Consider the following 21,449-nt stretch of genomic DNA (forward strand, 5'->3'; position numbering starts at 1 on the left):
TCATCATGGCTTAGTTTTGGCCAAACTCATAAAATATAAGGACTTGATAGAACAAAGAAGATAATGTGAAGACTAGTCTTTTTCTAACATTCTAGAGCAGTGGTTCTCATAGAACATGTAATTCTCCCAGAGGCAGTTTACAAATCTACAGAGACATTTTTATTTTAAAGTCTGGAGGGTTGTACCTAGAGCAGGTCAAGAATGCTGACCATCTTTCAATATATCATAAAGCCTGATTAAAAATTCTCCTGCATTCCACCAAACTTCAAATGCCCCATGTGCATTCATGTAAGACAAGAAAACGATGAGCTTTATACTTTTCTGAGCTTAGACTCTAACTTTGATTTCTTAGAGTATTTTTTGAATATTTAAAAAATACTCTGAACTTTCTTTGAATGCAACTACTAAATGAAATAAATCAAGGGTAGATTGATTTTTGCATTATTCATAACCTTACCATAATATTGGGAAAATCTTGACTACGATATAGTGCTGCTCATGGTACTGGCATCATTAATACTCACAATAACCCATCTTTATTCTGCATTTGTAGCTGTTGGATTCTATTTATTTGTAGGTGCAAGCATCTAAAAGTGTTCCATTATCACCTCCACTGTCATCATGCCTGAGCATTTATACACTGCAATACATATTTATTTCTTCCTTTTATTACATTTAGAGTATTACGTTGACTTAAAATACAATGTGTGTAGTAGGCTGTAGTACCACTGAATTTCCTTTCAGGGATAAAGAGGGAGCATTAAATAATTGTTATAAACAGAGTACTGAGTATGAAGGGGGCTTCTCAGATCACTCAGTGGTAAAGAATCTGCCTGCCAATGCAGGAGACATGAGACTGGGGTTCGATCCCTGGGTCAGGAAGAACTCCTGGAGGAGGAAATGGCAATTCACTCTAGTATTCTTGCTTGGAGAATCCTATGGATGAAGGAGCCTGGTGGGCTACAGTCATGGGCTCACAAAGAGTTGAACACGACTGAGTGACTGAGCATGCGCTCATGGGTGTGACAGAGCTGAGAACCTCTGTAGTAGGAAGATTTTTTCTGCAATGTTGTTTGCCAAGAAGTTTTGCAGATAAAAAACTTAAAACAATTTCATCAGATTTGGAGGAGGCTACATATAAAACTAGAAAAATAGTTGTCTTGGCAAGAAAACAGACAATCTGGAATTAAAATCAGAAAACCAAAATAAATAAAACTTTAAAGCAAAGCTAAAAAAAAAAGGAACTCTGCAAGTTAGGGACTACACTAAGCATTTTTAAACCTCTGGTTTTGTGCCTTCGTAGACTAGAGTAAGATGTAGTAAAAGGCACTATTATTCTACTGTAATGAGAACTGGAAACCTTTTCATAAAAGTAAAGAGAATCAAGAGTTTACCAAAAAAAAAAGTAAGATCGTTGGGGTAGCAACTAATATAAACAGACAGTGACTGCAATTATGTGACTGAACACACATCATGTGTAATGAAAAACAAATTTTCCTAACAGGTAACATTTTCAACGTAACTTCAGCACATTTTCCAAGAAATGAAATGTGAACTGGCTGAATATAGGTGTTGATCTTCTCACACTGACAAACTTTTTAGATGCCACATGTGAGACATTATAAAAGGAGACATAATTATTTTAAATTATCTGACATGTTCAAATATCAGTTAGATCGAGACTCAGACACTATGTAAGGGATTATTTTGGTGAACTAAAAAGTACTTTAAAAGAGAATCTAAAATATTTAAGTGTGATTACATAACTGTGGGTATTCTGTTAAAACATCCTGAAACAACCAGATATTAACACTAGGTTTGCAACACTACTCAAAACTTAAATATTTAAAAATAAAAGTTTCAAACTGAAAATGAAAATAATTCCCAATCACTAAATTAGGCATGACATTTTTCTTAAAGATTATATTCTTCTTTTTTGCACTATTTTCTACATAAGATACAATAATTATTTTTTAAGTCAAGTGTATTACCTTTTTCTAAAGTGTAGTCAAGAAAAATGGATTAAGTTTTTGAGGATTTCCATGTTAATATAGAATAGCTGTTTTGCTACTTAGAATAAAACACATTTATGTACTTGAAAAGACGGAGTTATATTGCTAGGACATTCTGAATGACTACTAATTGAGTTTTATGGAAAAGTCCAATGGCATACAGACATACCTGTAAGATTTAAAAATTAGTAATACTCTCTTAACTTCATGTCTTCTATAATGGTTCATTGTTTACTTTGTAAAGTTTAACAGCATTTTGTGGATTATAGCTTCAATAGAATTTAATAATAGAAAAAGTTATTGTTTGAAGACCGTATTTCATTATTAGGGGTTTGGAATCAAAGGCCTTCAGATATAATTTTTAGAAAGTATTGATCTTCCTATAGATGCAAAAAGCAATCCTAAATGGTGAAAACAAATAAGCTCTAGAGTCTAGTTAAGAGTAATGTATCAGTGTCAAGTTTCTGGTTCTGATATTATATATACTGATATTATATATTCTGATATTATATATATATATATATATATATATATATATATATATGTCTCACAAGTGGGAGAAGCAGAGTGAAGGGTACACAGAATTCTTTGTAATATTTTTGCAACTTCCAATGAGTCTAGGATGACTAGCTCACATTTAAAATATCTCCCTAAAAGTTTAAACGTGTCATTCTTTATTTAAATGAGGCCTTTGAAAAACAATTACAGCTTTCTCTTTTCAACTCAATAACCCAAGGTATTCCAGAGCAAAAATAAATAAAATAATTAGAAATTGAAGGGATTTTTAGAAATTATATTTAAGTCAAAGTCTCAATTTTATTATAAAATAAATCCTTGGGAATTATTTTAATTGCTATCTCAACAGAATTTGTTTTGATAATAAGGGCCACTATTTATGAGGTGAAATGAAGACATCTTCTTGAATGATGATAATGGAAACTACATTTGAACTTAATTTCCATATTTCTGATAAATGAAATGTGCAGAATGAGAATGGATAAATACCCCTGTAGCACCCAATCTGCATTTGGTTCACTAGAAGTTGAGAAAATATATTTTACCATGTGGGTTTCTTTCAACTGACTATTATATTTAATAAATACAATAGGGGAGGCATTTGAATAGTCTCCATCTGTTATTGGCTGATCATCAGATCACCCCATGGATAAAACAGTACACTCTAGGGGATTCCCTAGAGACAAATAGGGAGATGGAATCCTCATGCACCCATTGAGGAGGTCCTGAAAGCTATTTATGAGGGATTCTCAAGCCTCAAGTCAACTACTCAAAGGCAGCTTCTAAATTCATTTTTTTCGTCAGCTTTAAAAATCCTTGATGGATACTCCAGTATTTTCAAAGGGCTTTAGATTCACAGCTATTCTGCCCTCCTTTAAATGAAATATTATTTTAGAATATTAATTACTCTGTCTTATACATATTTGGAGAGTTCAGTCAGCTTTAAAATAAAATTTCCTCCTACTTTATTTTGAAATGATACAGAGAAAAAAAATGACATTGAATATTCTGCTCCAAAGTCAACAGAAGGTCAATAACCTTCTTTACTCTATTTGTCAACCCAGAACTAAATGTCTAATCATCTCACTGGCAAAAGAAACCGAACAGAAAGAAGTGGGTTCTCATACCATGAAAATAATCAGTTATACTGTGTGTGAGGTCTGATTGAATAGCACACCAGGAAGAACTACCACATTTAATTAAAACAGAACAGCCTCTGTGAAACAATGAGTAAGACACATTCTTAAATATTACACCTTTTCATTTTTCTTTAAATTGGCAGCTCTCTCCCATCAACTTCAGCTATCATGAACATTTCATCCAATCTCAATGGCTCAGGAGGACAAATTAATAAGGTAACTGTGGATTATGTGATCTAAATATGAAAACTTGGCTTCTCTCAGTCAATAGCAGCTTTTTGATTGATCTAGTTTGTTCCTGCACTCACCATGGAGAGCAGATCAATCTAATTCTTTTAAGGCATTAAAAAGGGAATATTACTACATATTTGCCTTTTGGCAAATTATTTTATCCTAAGGCTGCACCCTTCCCTTTTGTGGAGGGCACAGATAAGACGTGGAAATGAAGAAGTTTTGTGAAATAAAGTTGTTCTGCAGTGTTGCAAAGACAACTGCGTGCTTCCATCACTTGATCTAAGTTCTCATAATACCTTGATATTGGATGCTTCATCTTTATGCTGAGAATCTCCATGGCTGTGCGTTTCAGTCACAATTTTAAACCTTTCAAAATGTAGTTGCTCTCTTTGATATGAATGTACCATGTTCTCTGATGTAGGCTCATAGGTCCAACTAACTGAAAGCCTCAATTTGTGGGAAGAAGAAAAGCGAGGCTGGGGACACAGCACAAACGCTGTTTACGCCACTGAAGTTCTTTTGAAATGGAAAGGCTCTGCATGAAGAAGGGAGCAGTTACGCCACTGCCTCGCCAATTCCAGCGAGGAGCTCATCTTCAATGTAGTGTTCAACGTAGGTGGCAAAACTGTAATTTTTCCCTTTTTTGAAACTATTTTTTCTTCTTTTATTTTTGAAATTCTCATCTAAGCGACAGTTTCTTGTACTATAGTGACTCCTGCTGGGAGAGGTAAGTTGAAGTAGCTGAAGGTCTCTTACAGATATATCAACTCCCGGACAGTAAAAAAGATGTCCTAAACGCAGGAGATGGAGTTAAACTGTTCCCCTACCTTGGACGCAACGGCCTCTTTCATCACTAAGAACAAACCCCTAGGTTTTACAATTGAGACTGAGAAACTAGTACAGTACTTGTACAATTTTTGATCTACAGCATCACGACGTGAAGCTGCAACAATTAGATGTAAAGGGTCCATTCATGAGGAATAACATCACTTTGACCCTTTGTGTTAGCTCCTACTGCTAATCTTTCCATAAGCGTGAACTTACTTTCAATTTGAAGAAGATGAAAAAGTCTTTTGCAAAACCCCAATACTGTTTTCTGATCTATGTACCTGAATGGGGGATCGTAGTCTTACCTCGTTTTTTTCCACTACGAGCCAAGCTACTTGTAATCCTTCCAAACCTTTAAAGGGGACCTCCCTTGTTAGCATCTCCCAGAGAACCTGGAACAAAAAGGAAATGGAATTTTTATTCTTGTACTTTATATTTTTGGTATATTACTGAAACTTTAACATTTAACTGTATCCAATTACCAGACACAACCAACTCCATCTGCAGAAACTTGGGCAAAACATATATATTCATGCATAGGGCTTCTTCCATATATTTTATACATATACATATATTTTGTTGTTGCTGCTGTTCTCTTTTATTTAAAAAAAATCCACTTTAGGAAGTATAATATCTAGGGGGCTTAAAATTCTATGAAACCAATGCGCCTAAGTGATTTAACTGTATTTTGTAAATTAACAGAATTCCTATGGATCACCGTAAACTAGATTTTACACTTTGTTAGTCAAAACTCTTTGCACCTTCAATCTCTGATAAATATCTCTATATGAAAATAACTGGGAATTCAAACATATTTTCAAAGCTTCAATAACAGTCTCATAAAATAAAAAAAAAACTGAGCCCCAAACTGGCTAAGCCACTTACTCCAAAATGGTAGATACTTGCAAAACTAACATTTAGATTTTGTGTTTTGGAGAAATCTTTCTCAAAATGAGTCAGTCTAAGGGACTTATTTTCACCCACCTATGATATAATTTATTATATTGTATTCTAAAATGTAATAAACACCTATGTACACATATAGGCTGTATGTGTGTGCACGTGTGTGCAAATGTATGTATATGTTATCTCTCTGCAATCCTTGAGATTAGCATGATTAATAAATCTGCACTGGAATGCTGAAACAAAGCAAACTGATGTGGGAAATGCCGAAAACAGCTAATGATTTTGTATTCTCTTTAAACTCTGAGTCATGGAGATTTTTGCTGCCAAGGGAGGTCAATGGTAAAGAATCTGCCTGTCAATGCAGGAGAAGTGGGTTCAGTCCCTGGGTTGGGAAGATCCCCTGCAGCAGAAAATGGCAACCCATTCCAGTATTCTTTCCTGGAAAAACCCATGGATACAGAAGCCTGGCCAGCTACAGTCCATGGGGTCAAAGAGTCAGACACAAGTTAGCAAGCAACCAACCACCACAATGGAGAGTTTTACATTCAGTCACTTTATTTATACAAATGAGTATCCAGATTTGAGTCTACCCATACTTTTGTGAAGTGCAAAAACAATTACAATTTTATCAATAATAGCATAATAATAACAGCCGCTATCATTTATTGAGTGATTATGTTCCAGGTACTCTGTTAAGCCTTTAGGCATGCTATCATGATTAATCTCAGTCCCATCAGATAGATATTGAATAGATGAGGAAACTAAAGCTTAAGGAAGTTAAATAAACTTGCCCAAAGGCATTCAGTTATCAGGTGACAGAGCTAGAATGTGAACTTGCTGTCTCACCCTGAAAGTCAAGGTCTCAACAGTAGGTAACTATAGAGATGGAAGAAAGAGAGTGCAACAGGCCCTAGTTTAGGGAGGTTTGGAGCCAAGGCAGAAGCAAAGACACGCAGCACCTCTGCTTGACATTTCTGTTGTTCTAAAAACAAAAACTCATTTCTAAATAAGAATGCAGACTGAGAATATACACTCTATTCAAGCAAATCCGATAACCACTATTTCCTTAGCCAGTGCTCAGTCTTACTTGAGCCGTAACATGTTAAATGAGTTCTGGCTAATATACTAAGATAATTACAGGAAAATCAGGGAAATTGGCAGATGCTGCTCAAGCAGGAGAAAAATAATTCCCTAAAGCTTCTTTGGGCTTTTAATCAAGTGTGTAAGGTACTTTTAGAAGAGCTACTGAATAATTCTATTCTAGTCATAGAAGTGATTAGGAAAAGGTAAGGTGCACCCCAGAAGGGGCTGATTCGAGCAAATGCTGGAAGTACAGGGAAGGTGGGAACCAGAACAGGTATGTGGTCACCTGACACTGGGCAGTGGGCGGGGATGGTGGTGGTGGAGGAGGGGAGGAGCAATGGTGGCAGCAAGAGGGCTGAGCAGGAAATGAAGCCCCTCAATTTACTGCAATCACTACTTCCTGGTGTTGGGGTTGGGAGGGGAAGGGGTATAAAGAGCAAGGAAATGAAGGGGTTTGGTATTCTTTGGAAAGAATGACTCTGCCTCAAATGCCCAGGACACCAGAATGTTTAGATGAGCAGCCTTGTGCCCCTCCTTTCAGAGTCTGGCCTTCTGACCTGTCTGCACAATACACACCACACACACACACACACACACACACACACAAAAGCTGCTTGGGTTTTTTGTAGGGTAAGATGCAGAACTAAGAGCCTGGGGAATGACACCAGAAAAAGATTTATGCTATTCTTTATCCCAAAATATTCCACTGGAAAGTGTCCAAAAATCTAATAGGATCAGAGTTATATTTCTCTAAGGGTTCCAACCCTGGAAAAAATAAGATAGTTTCATTCTATTCCCTCCTGTGTCTCTAAAGACCTACCACAGGGAATAGCCACCTGATAGATGTGAAACTGGCAAGAGTGGCATCCTGAACTGCTGGATCCTGAAGCCCAGATGAGATCTTGAGTTTAATTCCAGGGTCAGCACATCTCATGATTCCCTATTATTTATTTGCCAGCTTCAGAAATGTATCAAAAAGTAGGTGATGTGAGATAGCACAACTGCTTTTTCTACTGAGCAAAATCACATTTGGCACAAAAAAAGTAACTTAGTTGAGGAAGTCACTTGGAGGTCTAAAAATATATTAAACTATGCCTGAAAATATCAGTTATGGGGATGCAGGCCAAACGTTATTGTGATCTTTCACCTTAAAAATATTTTCCAACTCATGTTATATTGAGACATCCCTACATTTAAACTGTGCTCGCAAGGAAAATTTCTATTTTCAGCTTACAGAAAAGAAACTTGGACAAAGCTGTGTACTTTTCCTGCCTTTTCTTTTACAAACAATGGAAAGCCATTACCTGAGCTGGGTGGTTCTGGAACAGGACTCACAGACAAGCGAAGCAGTGATGCTCACTCTGAAGCTGCTCTATTTTCAAAACTGGTTTTGGCTGAGAAGCTTTGGAGCAGGTAATCCTTTCTGCGTTGCCATTAGGAGAGCTTTGTTTTTAAAGAGTGGTTAGACCTTGGGTTCTCAGAACGCTTATTCTTCAATGATTCTGGCTTTCCTGAACTCTTTTTTTTGTGTGTGTGGATAATATCCTAAACACTCCTTCAAGAGAAGTCATAAGAAGAGGACAGAAAAAAATCTACTTCCTTATAAAATACAAACAATGGCCTGCCTAGTGAAGTTTACCAGCATAGAAGCAAGGATCACGAGATCTATTTCTGGCATTTCACCAGCATGTTTATTTTAAGGCTGTACAAGGCTGGCTAGACTCACAATGTGTTAAGAAGAGACAAAGGCTAATTAAGCTGCGGAGGGCCAGGGACTTTAAGACTACAAAGGGCTAAATTCTTACAGCAAGTCTGAGAAAGAAAAATAAAAAGCAAAAATACACTGGGGTTTTATGGGTGGGTTTCAAAAACGACAACTCTTTTTTATGGTCTTATTCATCTGCATGTGACTGCTATGTGAGTAGGGGGGCTCAATGAATGAAACAGACTTCTAATGAACTATGGGATGTCTTATGCAAGCAAATATACCTATTGACAAAGAAGTCCTGCTTACTCACCTGTTTTGAAAGGACATGAAAAACTCTCAATATCTGCATTGCTTCCTTAGACAGATATCATTTTCAAAGTTTATGGACTATAAACTTCTAAAACTAACATGGTCTCTATCTACCTTAACAACTATCCTCTCCCGGACTACTACTTTGGGCATGTGATGCTTTCTTGACTTTAAAAAAATTTGTGATTGTTTAAACAAACAGGATCCGTAAAGCATGCTCTGTACTTTTCCTTTCACTAATGTTGTCGAGAGTAAAAACGGAAGGAGTCATGATTAAATAAAATCCTGATTTGTTGTTTATAACTAAATTAGCATATGTGTACTTTTCTGAATGGAATTCGGCTGATGCAGCCACGGGGTAAGAATAACCAGCATTCTGAGTAAACCTCTCTCTTTCAGAGAGTAAAAGAGCAGCCGCTATTTAAAAACTAACAGATTTACTGAAAAGACTTACCCTCCCCCACCCCACCCAGTTAAAAGAAGACTCTAACAGGAATATAGAACTGATATTCAAAAGCATGTGACTGAAGCAAACAAGTACAGAAGAGCAACACCAGATCTGTGAATATAGAGCAACCCTGGAAAGGTTCAGTGACTGGCTCTAAGGTTTGCTGTAAGATTGATGACTTGATAGAAAGAGTTGTTAAGCATTTGATGGGACGGGGGAGCCTGGTAGGCTGCTGTCTATGGGGTCACACAGAGTCGGACACGACTGAAGCGACTTAGCAGCAGCAGCAAGGCTTCCCTGGTAGCTCAGACAGTAAGGAATCAGCCTGCAATGCAAGAGACCCGGGTTTGATCCCTGGATCAGGAAGATCCCCTGGACAAGGAAATGGCAACCGACTCCAGTATTCTGGCCTGGAGAATCCCATGGACAGAGGAGCCTGACGGGCTGCAGTCCATGGGGTTGCAAAGAGTCGGATATGAATGAGCAACTAACACTTTCACTTTTTAATCTCTCAAAACAAAAGTAGAATCAGTAAATAAGTAGACTGAAAACCTAATTCATAAGGAGAAGGGTTCAAGGCCCATCTACTGAGTAGTGGTGAGCAGTTCCTTGAAAGGAAAGATTTTTAATAAAATAAGCTGTACATTTGCAGGTTCAGAAGTTTTGATTTAAACTACATTTAATGTGGTGGTGGTGGGGGGGGCATTTAATGTGGAATGAGTGAAATGGATTATAAAAAGATACAGCGAAGACCCTAAGCTCCACAAAGTCATCTCTTCACATCTTTTGTAATTTCTATGTGGAAGAGAATTTGTTCCTGGTCACTGGAACCAAACCTCCATTTCAGCTAAGGAAAAGCAGGTGGGTACATTTAAACAAAGTCCTGGGCAATTGTAAAGCTTTGGGAAAAGGCAGTGTGAAGTGTGCTTTCATAAATGATATAATACTGAACCCCAAAGTTCACTCTATACAGAACTCACAGTTGTGTCTTTCCAGTCAAAGATTTCAGAGGGAGGAAAATTCTAAGACGTGGGGGGAGACTTTTAAAAGTAAAAGCACTGCATGAGAACTTGTAGAGTGCTAAAATGAGCCTTAAAAGTCTTCTAGTTCACATAAATGTGCAATGTAACTTAAAAACTCTAACCACCTAAATATATTTATACATGGTTACATCCATAGGCAAGGGGAAAGAGTGAGAACTATGGTCCCTACAGATAGCTGAGTGCTTTTAACAGTTTTAAATGGTTGTATAAAACAAAAGAATATGCAGCAGAGACACTGTAAGTGACCCTTGCTATCTGGTCCTTTATAGAAAAAGTTTGACGGTTCCTGATTCCACAGGATAAAATGAAATGCTGGGCCCAAGAAGCAGGCAAAGTAAAATTTGAATTGCCCTAAGTTGGCAACTTCACTTTCACTTTTCACTTTCATGCATTGGAGAAGGAAATGGCAACCCACTCACTCCAGCGTTCTTGCCTGGAGAATCCCAGGGGCGGGGGAGCCTCATGGGCTGCCGTCCATGGGGTCTCACAGAGTCGGACACGACTGAAGCGACTTAGCAGCAGCAGCAGGAGCAGCAGCAAGTTGGTGTCTAGCACAGTGCCTGACACAATAAATAGGTTTTTACTTTAAAATGAAGGAACCTAACTTCATTAGGAGGAAATAATCTCACAAAAAGTCTTAAATTGCAACAAATTTCTCCATTTTCATACTCCCCAGCAGTTGATTTGCAGGATGGTTAGAATGTAGTAATTTAAAAAATATATTTATTTATTTATTTTTGGCCGAGCTGGGTCTTTTTTGCTGAACACAGGCTTCCCTTGTTGTGGAGCCTGGACTCTAGGTGCTCAGGCTTCAGTAGTTGCTGTGTGTGGGCTCAGTAGTTGTGATATATGAGCTTAGGTCCCCATAGAATTAGTTGTATGTGGAATCCCCCCCAGAGCAGGGATTGAACCTGTGTCCCCTGCTTTGACTAGCAGATTTTTAACCACTGAACGATCCACCAGGGAAGCCCAGAATGTAGTAACTTTTGACATACAGGACCAGCTTTAGAATATATTTCTTCAGGAACTTCTGGGCTTTTCCTCTTCTTTTGATACGAACTATTTGATCACTGTCTAAAATAGGTTATAACTATACCCCAATATAAAATAATAATAATTTTAAAAGAAAAGGATATTAATTTCTTAAAGAAGTTATAGCCTTCATTCTTAGAGACACACAGAATTAAGGAAAATTAGATATTTAGCCTGATGCTACTACTGTCTTCCAAACTTTACAATTCCAGCCTTTCACCAAAAACATGTATTTTCATTTATGACACGATTTTTTTCAATAGCCAATAAAATTGATATTTTTGGTATACATAAGATGTAGTATGACAGAAAAAGCTAGTGAACTGAAACCAGCCCAGAACTTACTGAGGCCAGCAGGAAGTACCTAGAGCCTGATTGACTCTAAAGAAAGAGGAATGGGTTTGACGATGTTGGTATCCTCCTGTACCATCAGCTATCACCTTAGTTGAAAACACAGAAAGTCAGGAGGAAGAAGCATGTTGATCTGGTCTAAAGTTAGACAGCTTTCTCCCCCATTACTATGAAAATGTCCTTCAAAGAAGTAACAATATAGAGAGGCAGTATGATCGAGAGATGAGAGATGAAGACTGGGGTTCCAAATACTATTTTTTTTTTTCCTTCTTTTTTTTAAGCCTTGCTGGCTGCGACAGGCATGTGGTATCTTAGTTCCATGACCAGGGATGGAAGCTGTGCCCCTTGCATTGGGAGTGCAGAATCTTAACCACTGAACTCCCTGGGAATTCCCTCCAAATGCTATTTTGGGCTTTTTGTAAAGGATATATATATACAGCATTTTTAGGGATAAAAAACTTATCCTCAAAAAAAGGCTCCAATGAATTCTTTCCTCCACAAAGAGCTGCCCTGCCCACTCTTCCCTCCTACCCCTCCACTCCCCTGTTGTCCCACTTCTTCCTCTCTGCTAATTCAGACACAACTTATTCCTTAAGAATGATCCGTCTCAAGACTCTTCCTCTAGCAACTCCTCCTTCTGCTTCTTCACTGATTGGTTCCTGTGGTCTTTATTCCTTGAGCCTCCCACCCCCAACCCCCACAGTATTCTATTCTTATAACTAAGTTGCTTGGCCAGGCTTCTTCTGTGACACCTTAGATTCAGGTTTCAGACAGCCACTCTATGAGACCTGCAGCAGACATGGGCAAGGCCATGTACCAAATAAGTGCATTTTCTTCTGCATTCTCCAGAAACTCACTCATCACTTTAATGGCTGACACTCAAAAATCTCCTGTTAATTAACTCATTTAGCATATCTATGGGTGGTTTTTGAGCAGCACACTACAGTGAAGTCCCATTCTAAAGGATCTACATTCCCACTGACTTACAGAGATATTCTACAGTCATATGTCCACCCAGGAAAGCAGAAGGGCATCAGATCTAATACTATTTGAGGATCCATCTAATTTGCTCCTTGCAAATGGCACCGGTTTCTTCTCAACACAGGATGAAATAACTCAAAAATGATCAGAGTAAACATTCTAATAGAAAATATTCTCTCTGTTGCCACTGCTCTGGATGCTCTACCAGGAACAGTATCATTGCTCTAAAACCATGTTAAACTGTTATACCCTGCTTTGGTACATTGTTTGCTTTTTAATGCCCTTTGGCAACAAGAAATGAGAAATGAACTCACCACACCATAGGAATATGTGTCACAAGTTTCAGACACAGGGAGACTCTGGATAACTTCAGGAGCCATCCACGGGAAAGTTCCAACCAAGGACATATGTGTTGTGTGGTTGTGGAACCGCGAGGCGCCAAAATCGCAGATCTGAGAAAAGAGAAAGGAGTATCAACTTTCTTTTTACTAATAAAACAAGCATCAGTCATAAAACCTACATCTGAAATTAACCAAATTTCTTAAAATTAAAAAATTAATAGTCCTACCTTCAACACCCCATCAGCAGCTATAACAACTAAAAGGGAAAAAAAGATAAATTATGAAAATCATCCAGTGTGAGTTATCCCGAAAAAAATCATAAACTTCTATTTTTATCTTCTATGTGGCATTCTGAACAGTGAAATCAAAGTATTTACCACACTGAAGATTTTACAAAAAGGAGCTGACATTAAAATAAAAATACAAAACTAATTCTATGAGGTGCTGATTAAAAGGGCTTTAAGACCCCGTTTTAAATTAAGTGTAGCATTGTCTAGTAAAAAAGGCATAGATCAGTTGCAGTCAAGGGAACCAAATTTTCACTTGGATTCTGACACTAGACTGTCTACATTCTACTGAGCAAGTCATTAGCATTATTGCTTCATGGTAAATATGGTTTTTCCCTCTGGTTGAAGAGTAATTTTCTTGAAGGCGGAGATAATGCTCATCTATTTACATTATACATTCATTCATTTAACAAATATTTGTTGAGCATACGCTGTGGGCAAAGCCATTTACTATGTTCTAGCAGAGGAAGGTGAGCAAGACTGGCATTGTCTCTGCTCTGGTGGAGCTTACAGTCTAGTGGTAAACAGAATTAAGCAAACACCTATAATAAAGTGGGATAAGTTCTGTGATGAGAGGTATGGAGATTGCCATAGGACCAAACAGCAGTCTAAGAAGTCAAATTGTAAGGAGGTCGAAGTTCCTTGGAAGAAATGATGCTATGCTGAGACTTGAAGAACAAATCAGAGCTAACTAGAAAGAGGAGAAGTGGGGGAGGAATGCATGTTTTCCAAACAGAAGAGTGAGCTTGTGAAAAAGGTCAGGAGCAGAGGAAGAGGTATGCAGTTTTGGAAAGTATGGGCCAGGTCCAGAAGAGCCTTTGTGAGAAATGGAAAACCAGTGAACAATGTTAAGCAGAGGAATGAAATGGTCAAATGTGCCCAGGGGGACAGAACGCGAGGAAGGAGATCGCTGTGCAGGCAGGGTGAAGTCCAAGAGAGATGATGATGCCTGCACTGAGTCTATGACAAGGACAGGAGAGAAGTGGACCAAGTCAAGAAACAGGCTGGAAGCAGAATCAACTGGGCTTGGAGAATTGGCTATGGGGGAGGAAGAAGACTCAAAGAGGAAATAAAATAGAGGCAATGTGGCATAATGGTTATAACAGGAACTCGGCAATCAAACTGTAACTCCTTTTTAAAAATTTGTTTATGGATTAGGCAACTGGTATTGTCACTCACTGAGAAGGGGAATGCAGGAATAATTTGTTAGGGGATAGGGAGAAGATGAAAAGATCAACTTGGACACAGTGCATTTTAGGGTCATACAAAATACCTATGTGAGTATGTTCAGTAAGCAGATACACAGTTTTGAAGTTGAGATCTATTTGACAATGCAAAGGTCAATTAGGGCTTTTATGGGAGTGGGTGAATCAAATGTAAGAAGGGAGAAGGTCAAGGACAGAATCCTAAAGGAATGTTTCTAGCATTTCCTTGGTAAGCCACACAATGCCTTGAACACGGTATATTATCAGTACTTATTAGGTGTTACTAACGACCTTGACAAGTAGGGAAAATAATCTCTTCATGATCCAATACACAGAAATAGCCTGAGGTTAAATCTAATACTATATATAATAAGCTGTACATTTTTCAAATATTTGTTAGTATTATATTCAGTTATTTTAAAAATACTTCTATCTTTTCATAAGATCAGCATTTATTTAAAATCTAACATCATAAAACTATATAACTTAGAAAATGAAAGTCCTACTGTTCTCTCTTGCCTCCCAAAATTGTTAAAAGTTAGATCTATATTGTTTCAATGTGTATGTGTTTTACCATCAAGTAACTACACACTATAATTTCAAAAAATGCATTTTCCATTGTTAGTTTCATAAAGACAGTTTGAATAATTAAACCATTATCTCATGGGATATTTAAGATATACTGATAAACTATATTAAAAGGAGAGACATCAAACACTTATTTAGATTGAAATTCTGAGCAAGAATTGAAAATATATGAAGTTATAAACTCTGATACCTCCTACTAGATTCTAGATTTTTTTCCCAATGACTTCCTGTTATGGATGCATGCTCAGTGACTCAGTTGTATCTGACTCTTTGCAATCCCATGGACTGTAGCCCACCAGGCTCCTCAGTCGATGGGATTATCCAGGCAAGAATACTAGAGTGGGTTGCCATTTCCTCTTCCCGGGGACATTCACATCAAACCCATGTCTCTTGTGTCTCCCGTAATGGCAGGCAGATTTTTGTTTTTTTAATCACTGAGCCACTTGGGAAGCCCAACGAGTTCCTGTTAACCCATGTATGTTAAAAGTTTTTAGCTCTAAGAAACTTACGTCTAAGGAAAGCTAAAGGATAAGTGACAAAACCTAGAAAAGGGCAAGAACAGTGAGCCAGAGTCAACTTCAGGGTTGGGGCGGTGGTCCAACCTGAACTGCCAAAGAGTGGCAGCTGCCAACAACTTCCCCGCCTCCACCCCCACAGGCATCCCGGTCCTGGACAGCTGGTCAACCTCCTGAGTTCTCTTTCTCTGCTGACCATGACTACTCATTCCAAGGATCACACTATTAGTATTCACCCATTTTAACTGCAATGATTTAAAGATTTTCTAAAAATAAACTGTTTTTAGAAGAATCACGTAGAAAACACGACAAATCGCTTAGAAAACAAATAAATAATTAAAGCATGCAAATGAATCAGTATCAAGTTTTTTTTTTTTTTTTTTTTTAAGTAGCAAACTCTGATTCAAGCTCTCAGTGCTGGCTAGTTAAATAACACCACTGCCTTTCTCCATTAATTTTCAAGTGACGCAATGGAAGAAGCATTCAATTACCACTCCTACTTGAAGGTAACATCTAATCCTGCAAGTCATTTAAAAGTGCTCACTCTACAAATTATAAAATATAGGATCATAAATAAACTTTAAGAAGCAGAGAAGAAGAGAAAGAAGAAAAAGAAAGCTTTTACTTTCCAAGCCCTGCTGATCATTTTTGGGCACTCCTCCAGGTAATATGAGTGACATAAAAAATTTACACCAAATAATTCAAGAGTAACAAGAACGAAACTCAAAACTGCTTAGTACAGAGAGTCATCTAAAAATAGAAGTTAGAAATACACTACCACTGTGTGCTTGGATCTAGCAATACCTCTTCTAGAGAATGATTCTAGATAAATAATTAGGGATGTGTTGAAAATTTTTGCTGAAAACTATTAAGCTTAACATTTTTTTTTTTATCATAGAAAAAAAATGTAAACCCAAATGTCCACATTCTGTGCTATTTATATAGTGGAATTCTATGCAGCCCCTTGAAATAATGGGGAGGATTTTGAATTTATTAATAATGGAAAGATTTTCATGGTATTAGCTATGAGTCAAACAGCAGGTTACAAAAGATATGGAAAGCATGATGCTTATTTCTATACAAAGGTGCATGTTATTTTATAATAGGTGAGATAAAAACATATGACTACTTTACCATTTCTTGACTTGAGATCTCTGTGAATCACCTTGACAGGAGCCTCCATATGTAAATAGTGCATTCCTTTTCATACAAAAAGAAATATAATGAATATAATTATAATAGAAATATAGTTAATATAATTTTCAACATTACATCAGTATTACCTCTATTTTAAACATCAGTATTACTTTCCATATTTTTACAAGGGATTTAATAGCAAAAACTTAATCCATGTGCTCTATTCTTCCATGATAGATAAAACAGGGACAAGACATGCCTACACTAGGAAAATTTAAATACTGTGGAAAGTGTATGTGCTTTAATGTCATATAAGTCAGAATTGGATTGTGAATAAAGTTAGCTTCTCACAGTATCCAATAGGACACCTTGATTTTCTGGAGTCTGCACAAAAATAAAACAGATACCACTGAAAGAAATGATAAGGTGAAAGTGACTAATGTATTCCACTACCAACTGCCTTCTAAATCAACCACAGTTCTGACCACAAATTTCAGTTTTCATTTGCATGTCTGAAGTTACCCAGGGCAGCCTCATTTATTTTCTCAGTATTCACTCTGGTAAGACCCTGGGAGTGGAGGTGGGGTGGGGATGGGGAGACTGCTTGAATTCATTAGTTATGGTTGGTAAAGAATTTTGTAATCCTCAGATGGAAAAATACACAGTAGTTATAAAATATTTTATTCTTCTTACAAAGACAAATCTTTGAGATAATCTATATTTCAATGTACTCTAAAATTCTTTACAACATATTGAAAATCAAGTTACTTCAGTAAATTGTATGTACATAAATTAAGCAGTTTTCTTATTTTGAATAAAAAATTATATTTTAAAAGATACATATTTCACAGTTACTCCTTTAGTAATATTTGGTTCCTTCCCTGTATTTATATATAGTCTATCTAGAATAAAGAACAAAAACATTTTCTACTGAAATATTTCCTCTCTATTTCTTGTCTTTTCTAAACAATCAAAGAAATAGCCCTCTCACCTCAATCAAAACCATTCCTTTGGCTAATGAACTATCTGCTGAACACAGTTTAATAATGAGGCCTTGGTTCTTTATTCAGTATATAGAAAAGTTCAGTTTTATAAGGGCTAATTTTTAAAAATCTATTATTTTCTACTTTCTAGTTATTATATATTGAAGAATCATGAAAGAACAAAGAAAAATTTCAAAAAATTTAAACTCTTGCCATTTAAAGTTATTACAGAAGAGTCAACAAAAGTATTAGCAATTCAAATATCTTAAATAAAATGTAACTGGAATAAAGGAAATCTTTCTTCTAATATTAAGTTCTACATATTCCAAGCTGTGAAAATTCAATAGCTACAACTTGGGTACTTTTAATAATTTTTATGACAGAATTTCATAGTTATTTCTCTCTTGCTTTAAGAATCCAATTCCTGAATAATTTTTCAGGTAGAAACTGTTTAATTACTGCTAGAGGTAGAGCTACATCATTTCTACATTTGCTGACAATAACTTAAAAAAACACTCAAGCACAAAAGCTTAGAATATAGGGACTTTTCTTCCTCACTGTAGATATTGTGAGAAGAAGTACCATATTGTATTGAGCACGCTGGTATCTGTGTATAACATATAGTATACATTTATAGAATATTTAGTGTACATGAACAGTTGTAATCACAATCATATAAAATTCTATTTAGTGTGTTTCAATAGTGCTATCTACAATTCTGCCATATTTTTACTGCAAGAAAACAGGAGGCCTGAAAAATATCTCTATCAATTTTAAAATTCAGGGTTTCCTAAAAAAGATTTCACAGGTGTCACTTTGGGAAGATTTGGAATCAGTGATGACCATTTGGAGACTGGATCCAGGCTTGTTAGCTTTAATTGTTCCTTTTACCCATTGCTGGCTGACTTGCAGCAATTTCAGATATACTGGTCTGCCCTCCTTCCCTCTTCCTACCCAGAAAGAAGAGAGTCTGTTTTGCCTTTGAGAAGGTTTTCTCTTTCCAGTGATGTTAAGCAATGCCTATTTCAAAACTGCATGAATCAACTCTTATTTGAAATGAATTATTCATCCTCTGATTTCTCAACATCTTGTTGCTTCAGCGGCTTCAATCATGGTCAAACTGAAGGGCACAGCTGAATTCAAAACGGAATCAACAAAAATCAAGGCTTCCTATGTCATCTCCAAGTTCCACACATAGCTTTATCAGAGAGGGTTGAAGTCATTCTGAAAGCATTGATTTCTTCTTCTTTTTGTAGGCCATTTTAAATATTAAGAACTACCTGTATAGTTGTAAACAACTGTCTTCTCTGCTTCACACTTCTCACCTGAGGCTGAACACATTAGAACTTGCCTTTCAAATTAATTCATCAGCCACCAAAAAGTGATTTCTATTACTGTGTAGTTTTGGACCCTCCCATCTTCTTGATCCCAGTTTTTCACCTCTAGTTCCAGCTTGCTGTTTAGTCCTATTCCTTCTCTTCCTTTTCTTTCTGATACAGCCGGGACTCTTGAGAAACCCCAGGAATGACTGAGCTGATCTGGAGCCAAAAGACTTGCCCCACAGACAGGGACTGTTGCAGGGGAAGGGATCAGGAGGGATGAGGTTTACAGGCTAGGGGCCAGGGAAGCTAAACAGTGTGCACAGCAAGAAGCCAAGCGACTGGTGTCAGTTGATTTGTTTGCTATCCATCTTAAGTGCCATTAAGTAATAAGATGGGTGTAATTGGCTGAGCACCCTAAATGCAAATGTCTGTAAGGTGAAGTGCTTTAAGTCAAGGACTGCTTGTATATGTATTTACATTTCTCTAAGAGTATTTCCACAATGCTTCAGGCAGTTTTCAATAACAGCACATTACCCAGCTTACAAACAGGTGGCCCCTGATATGCAGAGAAGTGGCTATGATGTTCCATGAAAATGTCTTGAAGAATGAGAAATTTTAAGACTGATTTGAGATGTCTCATGCATGAATACACAATTAAGTTAATTAACACAGCCAAAGCCTTAAGTACACCATCCTAAACATAGAGCTTATTATTCTTATAAGGTAATGAAGTATCACTCAAGCTGCAGCATTTTGCATGAAACTTTTTTTTTTTTTTTTTTTAATTTCCACTTTCTCTATTTGAAGAATTTGGCAGGTGTTGATGAAACTTAAAACAGGATAATTCCCCAAAGGAAAGACTATTACTTTTGGAAGTCTCTGTGTGACTTTCCAGTGAAAGCAAAGTATGAGTTGCTTTCCTTATTGAGTACTAAATATCCTTTTATTTGCTTTGTAAAGAGATACTTGTAGAGATTGGATTAGCAAAATGCAAAAGAGCTAATTGCCCCAGTAAAATTTGGACACACTTGCTTTCCAGGGGTTGCTAGAATACAAATGTAACCATCAGCATTCATTATTTAGATTAAGTTGTTTCCAAAGCAACTTTGACAGTTATAAATAAAACTCAGAAACATTCAGTTAGGAAAATGGAAAAAAGATAAAAATAAATGGAGTTTAAATTGCTTTAGAGAGCATTTGTCTATGAAGGAATTTATGAGGGAAAAAGAACTCGGCACCTTGTTTAGGGATTTTGTGTATTAAAAAATATTCCATTTCCAAGGGTGATTTTCAAGTTTACATTAAATATAAAATAAAATCTGAATTGCTTTTGCACTGAAGGCCAAATAAAACTTTTTTGCAAGTGGTTACTATTTTTAGCATATTATTATATATACAAAAGAAGTAGAACTAATCCTACAATAAGTCACGTTTTCTGGATACTGCAGTCTGAGACTTAAAGAACAATAACAGAAATATGATCTTTCCATTTAATGTATTGAGCAAGCCGGTCAATTACAGTGTTAGAAAATGGGACAAAAATATCTGCCTTGGAGCCACTGATTTTGTTGAAACTTGGTTTTTGGTAAAGAAGTAAAGAAAGGAAAGAGAAAAAAGCAATGCAGCAGTGGAAAGGCAATGGCCTAAAATATTATGTGTACAGTAAGCTGCAGAATTCTTGCTACTTTTGTCTGAAAAAAAAAAAAAAAAAATCTTAAGACAGAATAAGAAATCTTCCAACTTAAGTCACCATGTCAGGATCTCTCCAACTATGCTGTAGAATACATGAAACATTACCTTTGGCTACATCAGTGGCCCAGGTCATAATGTGATCCATGTCCATTTCTTCACTTCTGTTACTGTTAATGTAATCATAGAGTGATCCCAGAGAAGCATATTCTGTTTTCAAAGGAAAGATAAGCATAGAATTAAAACCAAGACACAATTCACAAATAAGACTGCATGGTTTCATTGAGAAAATGTGTTAAAGAATTTAACAAAAGACATTAAAACTTATAAGAAAAAAACTGTTCTATGCTGTGGTTTCTCAAAATTAATGTCATCCTGGAAAGAAATCTGTCAAAGACAAGACCACTAACAGAATGGATAGAATGGATAATATCTTCAGCTGGTGATGAAATCTAAAGCCATTTGGATGGAATTCAGAAACACAAAGGTGTTGCAAGAATGCATTTGAAACAAAGGCAGGCAGGAATATAGGTATTTCAAAAAATTGTTATTCTTAGGAGATAAATAAGGTTAAACACATAAGTCAGAGGGTTTATGTGACAATGTAAAGAAATCAATATTTGTTGCATCAGGATTTAGATGAGTCCTCAAATTTTAAGCTTTACAAAAGGCCAAGAAAGTGAGAAAATTCCTTTAAAAATGGTTTTGAGATATAAATTACATATCATAAAATTCACCCACCATATGTGTACAATTTGATTTCTAGGAAACTTACAGATTTGTGCAATAACC

The 21,449-nt window shown here is 36.6% G+C and overlaps 1 protein-coding gene across 3 annotated transcripts in view; it reads right to left on the minus strand.

The window, feature by feature from the left end:
- MAP3K20 (mitogen-activated protein kinase kinase kinase 20) overlaps nucleotides 1-21,449 on the minus strand; it is a 167,308-nt gene that overhangs the window by 64,341 nt on the left and 81,518 nt on the right. For all 3 annotated transcript variants that reach the window (XM_055572219.1, XM_055572218.1, XM_055572217.1), the window contains 5 exons: nucleotides 20,766-20,867; nucleotides 16,661-16,726; nucleotides 13,159-13,187; nucleotides 12,905-13,042; nucleotides 5,035-5,121 (listed from right to left, as the gene is read on the minus strand). In XM_055572219.1, coding sequence (XP_055428194.1) covers nucleotides 5,035-5,121; nucleotides 12,905-13,042; nucleotides 13,159-13,187; nucleotides 16,661-16,726; nucleotides 20,766-20,867 — 422 coding nt within the window. The remainder of the gene's footprint in view (nucleotides 1-5,034; nucleotides 5,122-12,904; nucleotides 13,043-13,158; nucleotides 13,188-16,660; nucleotides 16,727-20,765; nucleotides 20,868-21,449) is intronic.

This window comes from Bubalus kerabau, chromosome 3 (genome assembly GCF_029407905.1).
Source record: "Bubalus kerabau isolate K-KA32 ecotype Philippines breed swamp buffalo chromosome 3, PCC_UOA_SB_1v2, whole genome shotgun sequence".
In the NCBI taxonomy this organism is placed as follows: domain Eukaryota; kingdom Metazoa; phylum Chordata; class Mammalia; order Artiodactyla; family Bovidae; genus Bubalus; species Bubalus kerabau.